The sequence below is a fragment of the Bactrocera latifrons genome, unplaced genomic scaffold, assembly GCF_001853355.1.
Source record: "Bactrocera latifrons isolate USDA-ARS-PBARC rearing strain unplaced genomic scaffold, ASM185335v1 scaffold_93, whole genome shotgun sequence".
NCBI lineage: Eukaryota > Metazoa > Arthropoda > Insecta > Diptera > Tephritidae > Bactrocera > Bactrocera latifrons.
In genome coordinates, this window is record NW_017537634.1 from 145,998 (window position 1) to 168,132 (window position 22,135).

At 34.8% G+C, this 22,135-nt stretch overlaps 1 protein-coding gene across 1 annotated transcript; it reads right to left on the minus strand.

Moving 5' to 3' along the window:
* Window positions 1-472: 472 nt before the first annotated feature.
* LOC108977633 (homeobox protein unc-4) lies at window positions 473-21,573 on the minus strand. Its single transcript, XM_018947401.1, has 4 exons — window positions 20,387-21,573; window positions 3,030-3,208; window positions 2,437-2,576; window positions 473-2,350 (listed from the first exon to the last, which is right to left on the minus strand). The coding sequence occupies exons 1-4, from the start codon at window positions 20,967-20,969 to the stop codon at window positions 1,774-1,776; spliced, it is 1,479 nt and encodes a 492-aa protein (XP_018802946.1). The 5' UTR covers window positions 20,970-21,573; the 3' UTR covers window positions 473-1,773.
* Window positions 21,574-22,135: the final 562 nt, after the last annotated feature.

Consider the following 22,135-nt stretch of genomic DNA (forward strand, 5'->3'; position numbering starts at 1 on the left):
TGAAAAACGTTGAAACCACGCGTGCACTTTGCTACGGGATAAACAATTATTGGCATAAACTTGTTTCATCAATTGAAACGTTTCGGTAAAAGTTTTACCAATTTTAAAACAAAATAATGCTGGCTCTTTGTTCGAAGCTCATTTTCGCACCGATAACACAGATACGCTCTTAAAACGCACTTCCAAGCAATGAGGTGTCATGAAATTCTCACATAATAGCAGATAGCAGATTCTAAGGCACTTGTCGACATTTAGATGCGGCCACCAGGGAGCGCTAGATTCAAAAGGTCCTATTTACTTTGGAGGCGACAAAAAAATATTGATGAGCAATTAAGCAGCCAGTCTACCCTTTAGACATCAAACAACTTACCTGCAGCTTAGTCGAATATTTAAACAACTTCATTTTACTTGTAAATAGTTACTTGATATTTTTTCATTTAATGGGATATATTATTTATTTATGTTTTCTTTAAATTAATTTTAAATTATTTTACAATAATAATCTTAGCAAGTGCTTATGTACAACTGATTCAGTTTCAAGGAGAACACAAGAGCGAAATAAAATGAAACGAAATATTAAAATGCTAAAGAGGTATTAAAGCGTCAGACATTAACTCAAACATACATAAATATGTACATAAACATAAAACAATATGCCTCGATGTATTACACTAAAATTTATATATGCATATTTGTATTGCACCTAAAACTAGATTTCTATAATATTCAAAGCCCTGTTCACGCATACAACTGCATACTAGTACTCGTAAAATACACATATGTATACATATAACTATTTAACTGAACAATTTTAAACGAATATATGTAAGTGTAGGCAACTTAAAGTAGCGAAGTAATTACCTAATGAGATGAAATTGTGCGTAAATCGCCCATTGCTTTGTTTCGATTTTTCCACTTCGACTCGAAACTCAAATAGGAGCATGATGAACTGGACAAAAGTAGGACACAATAATATTTCCGCACATTTATTATGAGGAAAAGCAATAAACTTGTGAAACGGCTTTTAAATTTACGGAAAATTCACCAAAATTAGGCGCATCGGAACAACTTCTTGAGAGTCAGTTCCACAACGCCCTCGGCCAAGTCCAACATTAAGAAGAACAGCCCATAGCGATTGGTCGATTGAAAAGTCGGCAACTAAAGGGCGAGTGCGAGACGAATAAGCCACAGTTCGAGCCATAGAAAGGAAATACGTCATACACACACGTGTTAGACGTGAAATATATATGCTTCGATACAAATTATGTAGAGTTGGGAAAGTTACATACGCAAAAGTTAACTGTCACAACTCAAAGAATGCCCCACATAATTTTCATGAAAAATAATTAAATTACTGCTCATAATGGTACATCAATTATACTAATATTGCGTAATTGGTTCTGGATGCATTATCATTATTTACTGTGGATATTTCTAAATATAGGTAAGTACTGGTGCATACAGTCGCACATACTATACATATGTATGTACGTTCGCGCTTAGCTGCCAAACAATTCCGTTTATTAGTTGAGTTCATTCATGGTACATTCTTTAACTATTCACTAATGCTATACATACATACTTAATATTTAGTCATTTATTTATATGGTACATACACTGTACAGTAGCTTGGCTGTTGCTCACCCTGTATGTGTCTGTGTGTGTTAACGCGTATCTGCTGTGGATGGGTAAAGTGGGCACAAGCAATGGCTTGCGAGAAAGCGTACAACTTGTTTGCTTTTGCATTCAACCATTTAACCATCTCAATAAATCTCACGTATTGTTGAACAGAAGTGACTCTATGCTAAATGGATTGTTCCGCCGGATGCTAATCGGCGATGTTTGATGTTGATTGCTGTTGTGATTTTGATGGATTTGATTATGTTGATTTTGCTGGTGTTGTTGCTGATATTCATGGGCGGGTGCATTGGAATTTGTTAGATTTAATCGCAAATTCGATATGCCGGTACTTGCTGTAGGAAAAATGAAGGATGTCTTTCCACAGCTATCTGTGGCATTGCTATCATCCTCGTTGTTGCGTTCCCCATTGGATACTGGACTCTCTATGCCATTTTGACTACTGTTTGGGGAGAAGCTACCTGGCATTAAGCTATTTGCTCTAGGACTTCGAAATGAGCAGTCGTCTCCATCGTCGTCACTGTCCGTGCCGCCCACTACGTCTATTTGTATGCCATCGTCTTCCAGATCTGAGTCAGAGAATGTGCCGTTGGCTTTATGCTGTGATATGTATTCGGCCTTTAGAGCTTCGAGGTCGACCGTGATGCCTTTGGCCTGCAACTTTCTCGCTTGACGATCGATCGCTTTCGCTAATTTTTTTCTTCGCCGAGCCCTAGAAATTTAGAGGCATGTGTAGTTGTAGTCCTTGGTATTTAATAAGTTTGCAATATCGCTTAGTAATAAAGTCTTTTGAATTACCTTTCTTTGGCTTTCAATTCACTTGGCGGAATTGGTTCTCCGGAGCAGGTTTGAGGTTGAGCGTTATGTGCAGGTCGTCCCGGTCCTTTTTTGGTGTGTTCACGTTTCCGCACTTTTGCCCTTCGGTTCTGGAACCATACCTATCTGGAACAAAGTGTTTCATTTCAGAAATTTCAAACACCATAATGACTTTTTAGTTTCTTAACATGTATGTATGTACGTGTTCTTGTTGGTATATTGAAAACATTGGTAAACAGTTCAGGATCATTATGATGTGCCTGTTTGTCGAGTCGAGTGGCATATATCTCTCACAAAATATTCGTTTACTTTTGGTCTCCCTTTAACCCTGATAAAATGTTGGTTGGGTTGTTATTCAATAGGTACTCGAATATCAAAACACCTCCTTCATTAATCAAGTATAGATAATTCTACATAGAAGACCTAATTTATCAGCGGTTAACCTTATCGATATATTTTTCACTTTTTAAAAAAAGTTAAAGCAAATTGATTCAGCTTAAGGTAATTGGTTTCTTTATCGTAAGAGGTTTCTTCGCTTTCTAAATAATTTTGTTAGTATGTAAAACAGAACTCACCGCAACTCTGCTCTCCTTCAAGTCCAGTCTCATAGCCAGTGCTTCACGCATGAAAATATCGGGATAATGGCTGGCGGAGAACGCGCGCTCGAGCTCCTCCAGTTGCCAAGAATTGAAGTTGGTTCGAGATCGTCTCCGTTTCGCAGCATTACTATCCTCATCACCATCACCAGGGAAGCCTAAAATTGTGGCAAGATCGTAAATTTGTTTTCGTTTTGTAGAGAATTAAATTTAATAAAAGAAATTTGGCAAATATCTCATTTTCTACAATGTAAGAAGTAAAATTAATTATTAGTTTTAATATCTTAAGAATTGAATTAAAATATAGATTCTTTTATGGAAGCTGTAACACTTTGAGGTTGGCTGTTATTTGGCGCAGAAAGAATAATTTCATTGCAAAAAATTATGCTAACGCATATGAGTTTTGTTATGGCGTCAGGTTCACCCGTCGCTATAGTTTGTTCGATTCGATATGCTTCGATTTCGATTTGATTATGCCAGCCTGTTTGGCTTATACTATTTGTTTGCATGTTCGGCGCTTTCGACGGTTTGGCGAATAAAAGACTTTTGCCATTAACAACAATTTTGAAAGCACTGTGAAAATCAAATCGAAACAAATAAGCAAGTCCAAGTTGGGCTAAAAACACCCATTTTATACTCTTGCTATTTTCAAAGACTTTTATAAAAATATGTTGCGAATATTTCAATATTCATTATAAAAATAAGAATATTTGTCTTTTAATTTAAGCTACGGGTCACAAAATCACTTCGTTCGAAACATTTTTATTAAGGTTTTACATGGGTTTACGGGGTCCAAAAAAATTGAATTTTTTTATTATCTTATTAAATTGTACAAGACGTCTAGAATATTGTCTTCACTTTTATTGTCACTCAAATCTGCAAGTGCATTTTTCTTGAAACTGTGTTTTTGAAGTCGGTTGGCAAGATTTCTTGAGACCTACTCAACCGATCTTTATTTCTTAAGGGCTTGGATGAAAGATTGTTTTCTATTACAACAAATAAAAAATAATGTTGCGAGATTTAAATTTTTTTGTAAAAATATCTGCCAAAAATCCAATTTAAAATTTTTTTCCTTTGTAAAAGATCTAAATTAAGGTCTTAACTAAAGCAGGAATTTTTTTCACTTTAGATGATCATGTAAGGAGTTATCCTGGCAATGCGAGGGAATCTTTTTTCCAAGAGGTCACCGTAAATTGCGTCGCAATGGTCCAGATTAAATTTCTAAAACAAAGTAGACAGGACTTTTTGAATCTAGCACCCCTGGTGGCGCCATCTATATGTCGACTGGTGCGGTAGAATTTGCTATCTTAATTGATTGTCTAGTGAGAATCTCATGACATTTTATTGATTTTAAATGAAGTTATTGCGTTTTAAGTGTCAGTGTGTTTGAGTTATCGGTGCGAAAATGAACTTCGAACAAAGAGCCAATAATAAAATTTATTTTAAAATTGGTAAAACTTTTACCGAAACGTTTCAGTTGGTGAAGTTTATGGCGAACATTACATATCCCTTACCAGAGTGCTCGAGTGATTTCAACGTTTTCAAAGTGGTGGTGAGGATATAAATGACGATCAATATGTGGGCCGTGATCACCGGAAATTCCATTGAAACTAAGCGTGAATTCATCAAAAAACAGCCGAAATCATCATTGGAATGGAAAGGGAAGTCTACATCTCCCAAACATCGATTTATCGCATGTTGATCGAACATTTACGAAAGATGTATGCACGGCTTGTTCCGCACACATTGACTGACGACCAAAAATTGCTCAGGATCCAACATTCGTTTTGAAGAAAAATCACATTTTAACCACTAACCACTCCCCGTATTCACCTGATATGGTACCGCGCGACTCCTTCCTTTTCGGAAAAATTCATTTGCCCATGAAAGGAAAGCGTTATGTAGACGTAGAGGCCAAAGCTGTATTGAATCAGAAGGAGACTATTTTCAATAAAATAATCTGATTTTGCGGAAAAACCATATGTTCTGTTTTCTTTAAAGTCCTGTTTACTTTGGAATGCAACTTGTAAAATATTTCACTTTTTACAATAAAAAAAAATGATGATACTCCTTAAAATCAATATATATGTTAGTCCTGAGAGAAACGATATTAACGATATTTATAATTTTTACTAATGACATAATGTTAAATACTAAATTTTTGCTCACTTTAATTGAGATATCTTCTATTGAGATATTTGAGAAAGAAAATGAACCTGGGGAACGAAACTTAAAATATTGAGTATATGAGAGAAAATTAAATGAAAGCGCAAATGTCTTCATATTAAGGGTTTGGATGTAGACCAACTTCATTGATATACAGCCAATGGTTAATAAATAACTTTGTTTCATATCAATCATTCAATATCGCAGATATTCACCTAAATAAAAGGCTTAAAGTCGATTGGAAAGTTGAGAAATTCACCCGATTATAAACATTGCGGGCACAACAACAGACAATTATCGTAGAAAGATTCTCCCTAAATATGAAATATTGACCGCTATTTTAGTTAGCTATATAGGGGATAGTGGAACCCGTAGTTAACGTATTTTTTCTATTTTTAACACAAGTCCACATTGTTATTAGGAAAATAATTGCTCTGAAATTCATGAGTATACATATCACGAAGAATGAGTAATGGTTTTGACATAAAGTGTTGGTGTTGTTGGAGCGGCAGAATTCTGCCGAATTGACAGTCCTTGGCTGGATAAATAAATACGGGTCCGTTCCGGTTACGTAGAACAGATATAAAGTCTGGCACTGAGGTGCACATATTCGGTATCCAGGGGCTCTAAATGGCGTCCATTTTAATCAATTTTAGTAGGAATGCCTGCGTTGATGCTTTATGTTATAGGTATACCATATTCCCCATTTTCACGTCGAAACATAAGAATCTTGGAATAATGTTACATGTAGTTTATACAAAATTTTTTTAATATTGATCGAGTATTTCTTGAGATATGAAATTTCAAGTAAAACTGGTGGGTGCCACGCTCATTCTTCAGTTTGAAGTCCAATGCCACTCTTTCGTACTACCTTCAGTGTGAAATTTACTACTGAATTTCGCACTTTTAATAGTTTTTAACATAATCGTTATATATTATCTCGTGGTGGTTGTGGTTACCATATGATTTGACAAATTTTCACAGTATGTAAGAAGAAGCTAGAGTTTCATTCTTAGCTTTACTGGTTTGTGAGAATACTTTTTGCTTATTAGAGAGCAAGATCAGACCCCACCTTTTCAAAATTTGAAAACCTCAGTTGCTCATTCAATTACGATGCTCTGTACCTTGGATTAAAAATGAAAGTTTAATTTTTAATCCCAACATATAATTTTTTTTATTTTTTAATCTAAAATTTTATAATAACAATAACTCGTCACCTGAAATGCAAAATAACGTAACAACATTTTCGGAAATTTACAGTGGCATGAATAAAATACGAAATAAAATGGAAAATGAGTGAAACAAAATTTTAATATTGGTTAAAACTGGTTTATATCTAAGCACAGAACCTGAAACTGTTGAATGTGTGTAATTTGAAGTAATGAAGCGTAGTCAACAAGAACCTCAATTTCACATTTTTGTATGATACGCTATTTTGCATTTCAGGTGACGATATATAACTCTACATTTACTACGATAAGTTTAGTTAAGTGAAAAACCTTGTATAGTCTCTTTTGCAATATGTTTTGAAAGTATAAATCTATTCAAAATTTATTCCAACAACCGTTAAAGCACAAATATTGTATCTAAATTGTAAGGATTGTCCATAACTTGACAACTACAGCTACATATTTATAAAATTGGATAGAACTTAAAAGTTCGTCCCGTACTAAGCAAATATATTTACAATCCGGTAGGTTTCTATGCAACTAAAATTCCCACTTCGGTGAATTACTGAAGGATGGGTCAATATGGAGTTAAACACATATGTGTGCAGGTGGACATAAATTTTCATCCCAAATTATAATTACGCTCATATATTTCAATTACCAACCAGCCACAGCAAATGCAAAACTAGTCTGAACAATTTATTTCAATGGATATATATATATATTTACGCACATACAATCATATATTGTATAACTGTGCATATTCCCAAATGAATGCCTATGAATGGGTCGAAGTCACATAATTTGCATATGGCTATTATTCCAGTGAGGGTGGGGGTCAAACCGCACATGTGTATATGTGCATACATATGAGTGCGTTTTCAGATTTGTTCTCAGCCCATAGCTGTAATGTGTAGGGAATTCAATTGAAACACGAAAAATATGAATTTCGCTGTAAGTTTGTCTATAACCGGCTTTATTTAATGCCATATGTATCCATGAATGCGTGTGTGTCTTTCCAGACACACACTCTAATATTCCTTTCTATGGAATTCATGGAGGCGAGTGAGATAAACACATTAAGGAAAGGACTTAGTAGTTAAAGGGCGTAAAGTGAATAGCATTAATTCCTCTCTGTGTATATGTTTCATTGCAGCGAAATGTGCATTCGGACCTTAATAATTCAAATTAAATGCTGGCACTGTCACCGCCCCTTCCGCCGCTCCGCGCCAGCTTATCCTCATCGGCAGTCGATGTTGGAGCACATTTTTTGTTGGAGTTAGTAGACCAATTACAACTTAGGGCTATTTATGGTACGCCTCGTTGCGGTGGGGATTCGTGCTTGGTCCGTTGGATTGAAACGGTTTAATAACGCGCCACACGCAAAGGTGCAAAGCATAAACTTACATGTATAGTATACTCTTATCGTAGGCAGTAGTATTTATATTAATAAAGGCTGTAATATATCATAATTGATTTTTAATAATACCAGCACGAATTTAAAATATTGTATGCCATATTAAATAAGGCTCTTGTCCATTAATGCTGCTAAAAATAGCAATTTCGTCTTTAAAAGGCTATAAATGGATTCAAGAAATGTCCTCCTTTGGCGTGATATTTTTCGTCTTTAACTCGTGATCAAGTTGTTATTTAGAAAGTATAAATTCGTATCGCTGGACGGTATAAGTATTTTGAGTTACCCGGAAATGGATTCATACAAAATCAAAATATAGATACGAATGAATCCGTATTTTAAAAACCTAGAGTCAAGCTAATCACGCATTGCAGTGAAATCTTGTGAAGGTTTATGACCTGGATACAGACCCAAATATATGTACATACACATGCAGTTATTAAGTGATAATTTTCGGCAGGAACACAAACAGAATTGGGTAATTGAAATTTATTCTTTTTCCATCTTTGTGACTCAATCGTAATATTAATTATAACACTGTAATATTATTATAACACTTTGCTGGAAGTATCGTCGCATGGATATGTCTACTTTATTATTAAATTATACTTCACATTTTCGTGCAAGGCGCCATCCATGTCTAAACCCACCACAAGTACATTAATGTAATGACAAATATAGAAGTGCATATACAAATATGTATGTAAATATGTGTGTATATTTGTATAGAAATAACTATTGTAAAAGTAAGTTATTAAGGTAAGACAAATCTATGAAATGCCATTCACTAAGTTTAACATAAATACTTTCGTTAAAACTTTTAGGATTTAAATAAGAATCTTTAATATTGGGTGCGTTCGATGCCAAAGCCAGACCAACAAAACGTGCTCAATTCTTAAATACATTTTTTTCTAGAATATGTCTTAGAAGGAACAAAACCTTGTAAGGCAGAGGACAGGATACACAAGAGTTGGAGCACTACTCAAAGGCAAAAAACAAATCTATATATACGCACTTATACATATATATATATATGTATATATGCACATCACACTTTAAAATTTCTATTTTTGAATATACAGAAGCTCTCTCAATCTAATTTTGTGTGTGTTGTTGTTTCCAAATTCTCAAATAAAATATTTCACGTTTATTGTTTTACACAGCATATTATGTACTGTTTGCAAAAAAAATAAATTACTGTGTTATGAAATCCGTACTTTTTGGCAACTTAAAAAACTTTACCAATCATATTGCAGTATATTGATTTTTGATTTTGCAACTAATCAGTCTAAATTAGTTTTGAGCCGAAGGTCCTGGCAGCCAGTGCTCCTTTTTTCGTGGAAAAGTAATTGTATTATTGTTTCACGTTTTATAAATAAATAAATAAATAAATAGTTTTGTTATTCGATTCCTCGAAAAGGGCGGTCGAAAAAACGACTGATCGCATATACGTATTACCGGACTTAAAACAGCAGTGGCCTTATTTTGATCGATACTAGATCAAGCAGGCACATATCCACAACTCAAGCAAAGCGGAAGATCACTTTAAAGAAATTCAGGAGCAACGATCGGTAACAAAGTTGTAGACCCAAAAAAATGTGATCGCCTCCTCTTTCTTTCTTGATAAAAAATATTTTATTGTTTGTAATTTTTTGTAATAAACATTTTTACACTATTTCATTTACAATATATTCCTTTGGCATCACCTTTTGAATCCGAATTCAAATTTTAATGCTATCTCAATTTATTGTATGGAGTATAAAAAAAGGTGTTTAATTTTAGACATGTTGTTAAAAAAAAACACGCAAATAATTTAATGCTATGGCCAGATTTAAGCTTTGTTGTAAATAATATTTAATACATAAGAGTTACCCGAATCTTTTAAAAATTATTTCGGGCAAGTGACCGAAAAAGTGGCCGATGTCAGCAATCTCCTTACTTGGCGTAGTCACCGCTTACGCGATTATAGCCGAATTAACAACAGCGCGCCAGTCGTTTCTTCTTTTCGCTACGTGGCGTCAATTAGATATTCCAAGTGAAGCCAGGTTCTTCTCCACTTGGTCCTTAAAACGGAGTGGAGGTCTTCCTCTTTCTCTGCTTCCCCCGGCAGGTACTGCGTCGAATACTTTCAGAGCTGGAGTGTCAGCAATACCGTGCCGAGTATTCATTGCATTATGAAATGGCAAAACAAACTGCGTATAAATCAAGTAACAGCTGTAAAGGAGAACACCTTCGGAAAAAGTATTGCCTCATTTTAAAACACCCGTTTGTTTTGTTATGATCGTTGTTAACCCCTCAAACTAATCCAGTTTTTGAGATACAAAACTAGTACGAGGAAACATAGTAGAAACGGCCATTGATGTGTTTTTTAAGAAAAAGGCGCGCCCTCTCCATAACAGGTTTAATATACATATGTACATATTTCCCAAACGATTAAATCTGTACCAACTAATATTTTTCCAGCACCCTTCATGCAGAGTGAAAGTTGGTGAAATCAAATGAGGACCATGCACACCTCATACGAAATGGTTATCTCACAACTAAGATATTTATAGGGATCAGTTAAAAAATTGAATAATTCGGTTACCACCAAACTTAACCTTCCTTAATTTTTAATGATTGGATGGAAATTCTCAATGAATTAAATTCAAAAAAACCTTCATTTTGCTCTGCCCACACGCATTCTTTGTAGTATTGCTTTGTTATCGAAAATTTATGTAATCCGTTAAGCAAATTCGGGTTTCAAACTATATTCTTATCAATTTAAACCTTTATGTATTTTTTACGAATCTTTTCAGAATATTATTTATTTATTTCACTTTTAGCTGTCAGATCGTCTCGTTTTATTTTTTCGAAAATTATACTCTTTTCCCTAAGCAATTTAATTTACTTATTTGATTTTTAACAATTTTCTATTGTTTGACAAAGAATTGATTGTCATTTGATTGTCTTATCATAACTCATCGATAAATCATAAAAACGTAAATTTTTACACTTGTTTAAAAAATTGTTGTTGGACTGTATACAAAAATGAGTTTACGCAATTGTAATTCTCGTTCTTCCAAGAAACGGAACACTGTACGAGAAATACCTCTCGAAAACGAAGTTGGTGGCAAAAGGAATTTGATACTGACGGTTTTGAGAGCTTTTGGAGTGCGGCAAAGGCATCAGGCGAAAACGCAGCCCACTTAGTATCCGCTGTGCGGAAGGAACTAGTTGCATGCGATGCAACTATGCGCAGGACGAGATAATATAACAATCGAAAGCCGGTATACTGGTGGATAACGAAATCAGTCTCAAAAAAAAGCTCCTGAAGTCAGCCATTACCGTAGTAAGAGATCATGTTTCGAAGAGCTCTGTGAAGAAGCGAACATAGACCCCTGGGGAACGGCATACAAAATTTGTATGTCGAAATTCAAAAATAAGTCGCAGCAACCCAATAACGCATTATTTATGAAAAATGTTGTCGAAGCGTTATTCGCGACACATGCCTCAATTTCCTATATTAAAGGAGACGAAGCTATGGAGCCACCCCTATTAATCACAGAAGACGAACTATTGGCTATTGCGAAAAAAATTAAAAACTCCAAAGCGCCAGGAAAATATGGTATATTTGGTATATTTGAGCCTTTAAAGAAGCCATAACTCTAAGGCCCAGATTATTTGTTAACATTTACAATGCGTGTATATTAGAAGAGGTATTCCCCGATCCGTGGAAGATACAGCGTCTGATTCTACTGCCAAAGTCAAACAAGCCACCAGAAGAACCCTCATCGTATCGACCTCTTTGCATGCTCGACACAATTGGGAAAGTGTACGAAAGCGTTATAAGAAACCGCTTGGAGTTAGTAATCCAAAGAGCCGGCGGATTATCAGAGAGGGGATGCGGCTTTATTAAAAAGAGGTCTACTATTGACGCACTCAGAGAGTTGTTGATACTGCAAAATGTACTGTGATGGAAAGGTGGTAGGAAAAATACTGCGCGCTAATAAGCCTGGATGTGAAGAATGCGTTCAACTCCGCAAAGTGGGCAAATATAATAAAAACTCCAGTTGAAGTATCTTGGAGTAATAGTGGACTCAAGACTCAAGTTCAAGGACCACTTGGAAAGTGCGACAAGTAAAGCAAATAAAGTATATAATTCGTTAACTAGAATGATGGCAAATAAAGGCTGTGTGTGTTCCAGCCGACGATGTTTAATAGCTAAGGCAATAAGTTCAGTGATCCTGTATGCGGCTCCAATATGGATACAAGCGCTAGACAAAAAATCATATGCCAGACCAATTAACACAGTGCATAGCCTTTCAGCAATACGTGTCACAAGTGCTATATGAACTATTTCAAATAACGCTGCTGAGATATTAGCCAGTATGGCGCCGATTGACATCCAGGGAGACGAATTCGCGCGACTATACATATAACTGCTCAGAGACGTCTACCACAGCAAAATGGGAATAGAGAAGAAAAAGCATTGCAATGTGGCAGCAACATTGGCGGACTTCGTGTAAAGGACGGTGGACCTACCGTCTGATTTCGGGCATACATTTGTGGATAGGTAGACAACATGGAGACCTGGATTTCCACCTTACCCAAATACTCAGTGGCCATGATTGCTTCAGAAGCTACCTATTCAAATATCGTCATGACTTTACTCAATACTGTCCGGCTTTCGATGCTTCCTCCTACTATAAAACAAAAAAAAATATATAATTCTCAATTATATGTTTCGGTCCGTTATAACTTATAACTTCATGAGGCTTTATGAAATCACTAACAGATTATGAAAAAATATAATAAAGTGTCTGTGAAAATATTTATGAATCTAAGACTATAATTTTGAAAAGAAAATGATGAATGTAAACGATCAACTTATGACACATTTCATTTCCTGCAAGACTTTTCCCCACCAAAGTACATCCGATGTCAGCAGACCAACAACGCGATGATGAATGGAACTTAAGAAAGCTACACACACACTTACACATATACGGCAATGGCACATATACACTATATTTACTTGGGCACACTTTAGGCTCCGCCCATCGGCCGAGTATGACGAAAGTGAATTAAATCGTAGGCAATGGATATGTTATTCAGAACACGAATGGACAAGTCAAAACACAATGCAAACGTTTCAGCATTCGAACGACATTTTATTCGAAAGAAAAGTGACAACTGGTTTCTGCGCTGTGCTGTTTACGACCGAACAGCCAACTCTTATGTCACATTGACATGTGAATTGTTTGTGCGCTTGTAAGGTTGTGGCGTTGTGGCGTTGTTTGCCGGCAACACGCTCCAGTGCGTAGGCATGAATAAATGCAAGCGACGTTCGTTGAAAACGGGTAGCGGAGGAACGATGATGCACATTTTCTTCAGTTTTACTTCCCTTTTCGCGAAAATGATTAATGAGTTTATGCTGACTTGGTGTATTTTTGCGTATGACTCGTTCCAAAGAGGCCATGCGAAAAGCGAACTGAAGCCAAAAGCAAATAGTACAAATGGTTATAATAGACACCCTTGCGGGGCGGTTTGCGGCAGAACATTGTTAGTTTACAAATTATAAATTCATTATCTCTAGGCCTGATCAAATTAATATCCTCAATATGTTCGTTGGCAAAAACCTACGCATAAAATATCGTAAATACATTTAGAAATTGACTTATGATTATATTTATTCGTACATAATTGCACACACATGCACCCATGAGAAACTGTATAACAACACTCTTATATATAATATTCATATGTGATAGCAGGCATAAAACTGTTTACTTCTATATTTAATTAACGATCAAATTTGTACAGATAAGAACAGAAAAACTTTATTTATTGTATATGATTGTACATATGTATTTTTTTTAATTTGTAAAGGAGAGGTAGTGCAGTAATCAATATTTTAGGTGTGTAGCAGCTTTTAATTAAATTTTTACGGTAAGTTAAAATGAAGTTTGTAAATCCATTTTGATAGCTACACATAATAGTCAAGGATAATATATAATTCAGCCGATATTTTACTCATATAACTTTACTCAAAGTAAACATAACTTCTAATCTAAGCATAACTTCGATTGCACCGAAGCTATAATACCCTTCATAAATAAAATAGTGTTCCATACAAATTTTGATTTTGGTCGGTCAGCTTGTACGGCAGTTATATAATTTAGTGGATCGATCTGAATATTGTACGTTGAATTTCGTGAAGATATATTGTCACATAAAAGAGTTTTCCATACAAGAACTTCATTTTGATTGTTCGTTCTGTACTAACTTTATACCATAGTGGTTCGATACCGGCGATCTCGACAAATGAGCAGCTTTTTGACCTGTTATACGGACGGACAGATATGCGGACATGAACAATTGTTAAAAACTTCGTGACAAACTTAATACACCCCGTTCAGGTTATAATAAATAGACGACACAATATCGTAATCTTCAAGCTTTAAGCCATAAGTATACCAAATATGTGTACCCCAGTTCCTAGAGCGAACATTTTATTGAAAATATCAGTCAATCTGTGATATTTGTTATTGAAATTGAAAAATCGCTATTAAAATATATTAATAAAACAAAATGAGTACATCACATTCAATATGAGTTAATAAGATACTAAATATTATTGTGATTCATCATCAAGTAATGAGTGGTGTATTATTTCGCAACATTTATATAACATTTTGGCAAGTGGTATATGAATTATAGCCTTGCAACTTGCAAGAGTATATTCTGTTACACCCGAACTTAGCACTTCCTTATTTGTTTAGGAGCATTTTGTTATCAACAGATCTCAAATAACTCTACAAGCTTTTATCTGTATGAACTCTTTCTGATTCACCAATTTTATTTTTGCAATAATTGCGAGTTCAAAAGGTTAACCAAAAGCACAGAAAACAGTCCGTTCAATTGCTCGCCTAAAACAAAATAATAACTTCGTTATAACAGAAAATTTTTTTTTAATTTTAATCAGATCTCTCGTTTTCTGCTTTAAATATTTGCCAAAGTGGCAAATAAACTAAAAGTTGGAATCTATCAGGAATCCAAATGAAAATTTAATTTTTTATGTAAATGGAATTATTAATATTAAATATAATCTAAATTAACCTCATTATAACTCAATTTGTTGAGAAGAGGGAAATATGAAAATAGTTAATATAGTAAGAAGATAGAAAAGCGAAAATAAAACAATAACATTTTATACGAGATGTGTTCAAAAAGTATCGCGAATTTTGTGTTTTTTCAAAAATTATTTATTTATTCATGAATATCTAGTTTKTCCCCTTCAAAGTAATCCCCATGAGATAATATACACTTGTGCCAACGGTTTTTCCAATCTTCGAAGCACTTCAAAAAATAATTTTTTCTTTTATCTTCTTCAGCTCCTCCTTCGATGCCGTCTTCATCTCGTCAAGAGAAGCGTAACGTCGTCCTTTCATGGGCCTCTTCAGTTTAGGGAACAAGAAAAMGTCACAGGGGGCCAGATCTGGGGAATACGGTGGCTRCGGCATCAKTAGTGTGTTGTTTTTGGCCAAAAAGTCGCGCACAAGCAACGATATGTGAGCAGGGGCGTTATCGTGGTGCAAAAGCCAATTTTTGTCACATCTTCTCGGCCTTCTGAGAGCATTTTGTACCACCGATAAACGTTGCTTCGGTCCAAGGTAGCTTCTCCGTTCTTTGATCCATTTTTTTGAATAGGTAAAAATCGAAGACGATCCAAACCACGTGCAAGCAAAGCAGCTGTCAACAATTAAATGAACATTCAAAATGGCCGAGCTTGTCGGCATAAGTGAGACACATGAGTACCAACATAACGCCACAAAAAATTCGAAATTCGCGATACGTTTTGAACACACCTCGTACAATTAATACCAATAATATTCCGGTCAAATTAGACAGAAAAAGGGGGAAGTTACATAAATTTACAATAAGTTGCTAAAATTCTTCATGGTGCCGATATGTCGAACTAAATACTCGAGGTCAAGAGTTAACTTTTTGTTTACGATTTTCAAACGGATAAGTAAGTTGTAACAAAAAATTACGAAAAATTAAAATCATAAAATTATCTATTCAAATATTGAATTTCTAAAACTGACAATTTCTGAGGTATAATGTTATATAATCGTTACTATATGCACACGTTTCCACGTCAACTGAGGACTTATACTTTGCTCATTCCATATAGAGATTGGTAAAGATCGGTAAATCAATACTTTCATTATAATTTCGGAGAGTTTGATAAAATTATATGAAATAAATATACCAAATGTGAAACGAATTCGGTAAGTTGATTTTGTTTTAAGAGGCACACTTGTAATTTTTGGGAAAAGCTGATAATATTAATTGTGTCAGAGTTTCAAGGGCATATTTATACATATATAGTATTTTAAGAAAAAAATTATATTTTTTCAGTTACAGCGAACTCGGCCTTCTCTGTGGAAGAAGCCTAGCAAACAAATCTCTTCTTCTCTACCTACTGTCAGAAAATAAATTAATTACCCAAAAATGTTGCTGTTTTCGGCTTGCTAAAATACGATTTGGTAAAAAATGTATTGGTCATTGTATGGGGAACTACATACATATATACAGAACTTGTTCCTAGTGATCACCTAAGCAAATTTGAAACATATAGTTTCCAAAAAAAGGCATTGAAAGGTAAACTGATGGAGCTGATTGAACTGAGCGATCACACTTTAGAAATCTGTAGAGCAAAAACTGTTTCTGATATCGATTTAAATGTAATTTAGTCGAAATCGTTGGATAACGAAAAATAGCAACCGCGGTAATTAGCAAGATGCTTTTCGATTAAAATGGCTAAAATTTTTCCGTTAAATGTAAATCCAATTTAAAGCAACTCGTATTTTCCAAAATTATTAAATATGAGTTCTCGAGACATCTCAATATTTGTAAGAGAATTTTTTATTAAAGGTGTAAAAAAAATGCCACTATTTGCCTCATTTTCTTCTTAAAATGTGATTACGGAATGCTTTTTGTTTAATGAATTAAAAGCAAAATCGTTAACTAACCAGAATTTACGAGTTAGCCCACTTCCTTTTGAAGTCACAAGCACTAATTATTTGTTGTGAAGAGTGCATTTCTATTTATATAAAACTTATATTTTTTGGTGAAACAATTGAATGAAATTAAATAAATATTTTCAAAATGATTAGCATTAATAAAATTTCCTTATAAATTCGGTTATTATTGATTATGACACAATCCGTCAATTTGTATGTCTTAACATATTTAAATAAAAAATATTTTATTTTAAAATTTGAAAAATATGTCAGTGCACAAACAATTTAATTGTTGACTGAAACTATCAATATAATTGAACTGTCCTATTTGATCGCGGTGAAACGTCGGAAAATTTCAAAGAATGAGGTCATTTTGTAATTCGAAAACACAAATCAAATCAATCAATTAGCTTGTTTTATTAAATCCGAATGCAAATAATGGCAATCCAACAATGTATTGTTTCTGTATAAGAATGCTGTTTTTATTTCATATCAATTTATTTAATATTCATTCTACTAATTGATTATTGTTTTATTAATGAGTCTAACTAAGAGTCATGTGTTTTACGAAACGACAATAAACGAATGAACAATTCATTTCATTTTTACTGTATACATATGTACATACAGTCTAATGAGAACTGGCCGATAATCTGGGTTGTAATTAATGCCATAAAGAAATTCACTTCGACTGCACCGAAACTCTAATACCCTTTACAGGTTCTAGTTTTACTTACAAGAACTTGATTTTGTTCGACTTTGTATAGTATAGTGGTTCGATCTAAAAAATTTGCTAGATTGCTAGATTTTTTGAGATAATAAATTGTGCCGAATTTCGTAGAGATATCTCGTTAATTAACAATCCTTTTCGAAAGAATACGTGAAAAATTGTATATCAATATTTAAAAAAATGAGAGGCTTGTTCCCATATGTGTATACAGACGGACAGGCTAAATCGATTCAGCTCATCACGCTGATTGGGTCTTTGACGTTTGCTACTGGGGAATACAAACTTCATGACAAACTTCAGAGTTTCATTTTTTTTTAACTTTTTAATGCCAAATCCCATAGAAAAAAATTAATCTAGTTATTAAAACCAAAAAAGATTTTTTAGAATTTTTTCGTGCTCTACCATTTCGAAATAGAGCTCGTACAGAGCCATCAGCATCAATATTCTAGCAAAACTTACACATTTAAACGATTTATGTTTTATGAAAAAACAAATTTAATTTTATTCATTAAAAACTAAAAATTTAAGTTTTTTAAATAGTAACGCCGATTTTGTGATTTAAAACTAATAATCTAATTTTTAATAAAACAATTTCATTCAGAAAACGCACAATACTATCGAGTGAGAGAAGTATCTATCGATATTGATTATTCGAAAATTCAAACTGATCAGCAATCACTCTGTGCCAAAAGTCATCACTTATCAAACAAGCCTTGAAAGCAATCGAACAGTTATTTAGAAAGACCATAGGGGGATTCTATTGTTCTTGCAAAATTGCACGATGGCACAAAATGCAAAAATCCTATACCGAAATATGCAAGGCCAAGAGAGCAAGAGATTGATATATGAACGGCTGAATCGGTAAATTTATTGAGAATGGCTATTGTGAATTGGCGCACACTCTGTATTCATTGTTAACAAAAAATTGTAACAAATCTTTATAATTTAAGTCGAAATTATAAAATCTATTTAAGACTTACCTCAATTACTCAACAATTTAATATGTATTTATGTAATATTACATGAAATTATATTTTTACGTGTCATTGCACGAAAATAAACATGGGTTTTGGTCTGACATATTTTAACGCCATTGCAAATAGCTTTCTGCTTGTATTTGTTCTTGTACCGGTGTACCAAGTGGCAAATTCTGCAATTCGTTCACCGTGCAAGAGTTTAGCAAGACGAAGAGAATACCCCTCATGTCTATTGATTTGAATGAACAATGATGCCCAGCTGAGTGAAATATTGACCAAAATTATATTATTATATTTATATCTTTTATATATAYTTGTTGATAGACATATATTAAAAATTTGATATGCATATCTATAATGGGGGCTTTTAGCTAACTTTTTATATATAAACTCATTAAAACATATGATTAAGATTTGACTAGTTTTTCATAAAAAATAAATCAATTAAAACATTTTTCTAAGAGATATTCCAAAAATAAATTTTAAAGTAGTGTTGGCGAAAAGTATCAGTATTAGCTTTTACTTTTATTGAAAATAGTTCACAAATTGTGAATATGCGTACATATTTTGTGTTCACGAAAAAGTAAGCAAATAAAATATAAAAGCTAAAACGAATGGAAAAAGACGAAAGGAGATAAATGAGAAGTTTCCTAAACAGGTTCTTCGCCAATTTAAGAGAGCGTAAAGTTGTTTGAATATAATTTCACTGATTGCCAGCGAAAACCCCAAAAACATTTCATTGAATCATAGTTTAAAGGCCTTTTAGAAAGATTAGGATTTATTGACAAGGTCAGCAACTTACCTATGCTATTTCTCTTGAGTTTACCACAAATTAAAGCATAGATGTGCAATTATTAAAACTTAAAGTCTAATTTAGCGATTTAAAGTTGTTCACTTCTCAACTAACGTCTCTCGGAAATATTTCACTCACATTAAGTAATTTCAGTTTCAGTCATAGCCAAATCTCTTTTTGGTCAATTTGTATTAGAAAAAGCTACCGTTATATTTTCTCATAACTTAAATAGTTACTCAGTTTATGTTTTTTAAAAGAAGATACATATTTTTATTACAAAGAATTACTTTAGGTAACATTCTCAAATGATACAAATAACTTTCGCAAAAACTTAAAAATAGTTATTCGATAAAACTAAATTTTTTAACCATTGATTTCATATGCTCTTAAATCTCCATTGTATTCAACTTCGTAAGTTAATGAACTTAAAAACTCCAATTTGTTATAGCTAAGATTGCTTTAAGACAGGCATGAGCTCCTATTTATATGTACATACACATGTTTATTTATGTGTTATGATTTTGTAACGACGTTAAGGCGACATATCTCAAATTTAACGTATCGTATTTGAGGTATAGAAAACAATAATGATTGAAACCAATTCATAACACTGGCTAAATTAATGTTAATGTGTTAAATGTCTCAAATATGAAAAATAAGTTCCAGTTGGTTTATGCAAATGAGGGCTTACCATTGGATTACTGGATCTTGTCATTTATTAATTTTGCTGATTTTCTTATTCTTTTGCCTATGATTTCCATTTGTAGTTCAAACTAATTTTATAACTATTTTGCAAATATTGAATGGAACTTCAATGTGCTACCAAAGAATAATTTCCTGTTGTCAATATTTAATAAATAACATCTACTATTATTATAATAATAACCAAATTATGGTAATTCAATCTTCTACCTTCTAACTAGGTAGGTACTCTACAAAAACTGGCTTCTAATTTAATGATATTAAAGCAAAATTTTCTTTAAAAAAAAAAATGACTTTTAATCATTTCAGGCAAATTAGTACAGTCTGAACATTAATTTATTAGTAATAAGTGGAGAAACAGACTTGGAACTCACCTCCATCTTCATTCGATCCTTCGCTAGGCGGACCTGCTGCCAAGTTTTGCCGATTTCCTATCATTAATCGATGCTGAATGGCTACCGTTGCAACAGCGGCAGCCGCAGTCGTTTGCACAGCCGACACATTTCGCATCGCCACACTTAATCCAGTTAAATTGGCGAACGCATTGCTTGCATTGACCGCCATTTGTGAGGCGGCAGCAGCCGCAGCTGCATTCTGCGGATTAGTCTCAAAGCGTGGACGGCTTAAAAACGGGCCGCCGGCAAAAACTCCCGGCACACCGAATTGAAGAAATGGTCCCCAAGGAGGGACCCGCACCCCACCGGGCGCTAACTGGGCAGCAGCGGCATACAACTGCAGCGCTGCCGTTGGATGCAAGCCTTCCGGCGGCATGGTTGCCGAATTGCCTGTTGAGCGGACCACTGTTCCAGGACACGAAACTATATTACCACCGCCACTGACCGCTACACTATCGGGACCACTGGCAGTATTTGCCGTCGGGCTCAAACGTCCTTGCGCTGAATTGCGTGTTAGTTGCAGGTTTTGTTGTTGCTGCTGCAGTTGTTGCTCTAAAACCATTCTGTACTAATGCTCTGCAGATGAGCGAATAAACATACAGCAACAACTCACAGTGACTATTGCATAAATGTGGAATGAATTCACTTTAAATTTGCACCAAATCACACAATCAATTTTATTCACATCAGTGGAAAAGATTAATGCACAAAATTCACAAATATCGGAGTATTATGTATGTACGTGTATGTGTTGATGTATTCACAATGGTTCACAGTCGTATTGAACGTTGATGCTCCTTTGGTACGTAAGTATTTCGTACACATGTAAATATGTACTTCATGATAAAAATTTAATATTGTTATTGTTGGCTTATTATACCAATCAATTAAGATTCAATTTTGTGGCAGCGTTAATAAAAATAATTGCAATCGCACACAACGTGCTCGACAGCACAGCCGATGAAGTGAATTCCGGTTTAGACCTCGGCCAGCTCAACTGCCACCGTTTGGCAATTGAACCCGAATCGCGGACATCCTACACCACTCTCGCGGCACATGCTAAACAAATCCCCAAGCAACTCTGCTCGAACTAGTGAACCACCGACGGTAGCACAAGCCGAATGTACAACAAACAGAACGCAACGAACAACCAACGAGCGCTCACCATGAAAATTCAATTTGAACTGAGCACACCGAGCAGACTGCGAGCTTAACAAACCAAAGCAAAGCAAACCAGACAGATTAACGACGCGGCAGCTGCCGTAAGCGATGAACAGCAAGAGGCCAACGAATCAGTGAGCGAGTAGACGACGAGACCATGAGCACGAGATTGTTGCCATTATTGCGCCAAGGTATCACCACCACAACCACCACTATCAGCACCACACCTCACCAAACCGCAAACAGACGATTATCGACCGAACGTTTGTTAGCTGTTGCTCCAAGTATGCGAGAACGACGCAGCATGCCACTTCCAGCTTTTTCCCGTTGGTGCAAGCGAGCAGGAAATTCATCAAAAAGCCACTTAATTCTATTCCTCCGGCATTGTTGCTGCATATGCCATCGGTAAAGTGACACCGCGACCTCCGCCGACGGTTCAACCAACTCCCATAATGCTCTCTGCCGCAGTCAGCTCGTGCACTGCACACCTTCCTACAGTCCAAGTCGCCACAGCACCCTTCTGCAGATAATTAATACAAACACACAAGGGCACTGCACGCCGGACGC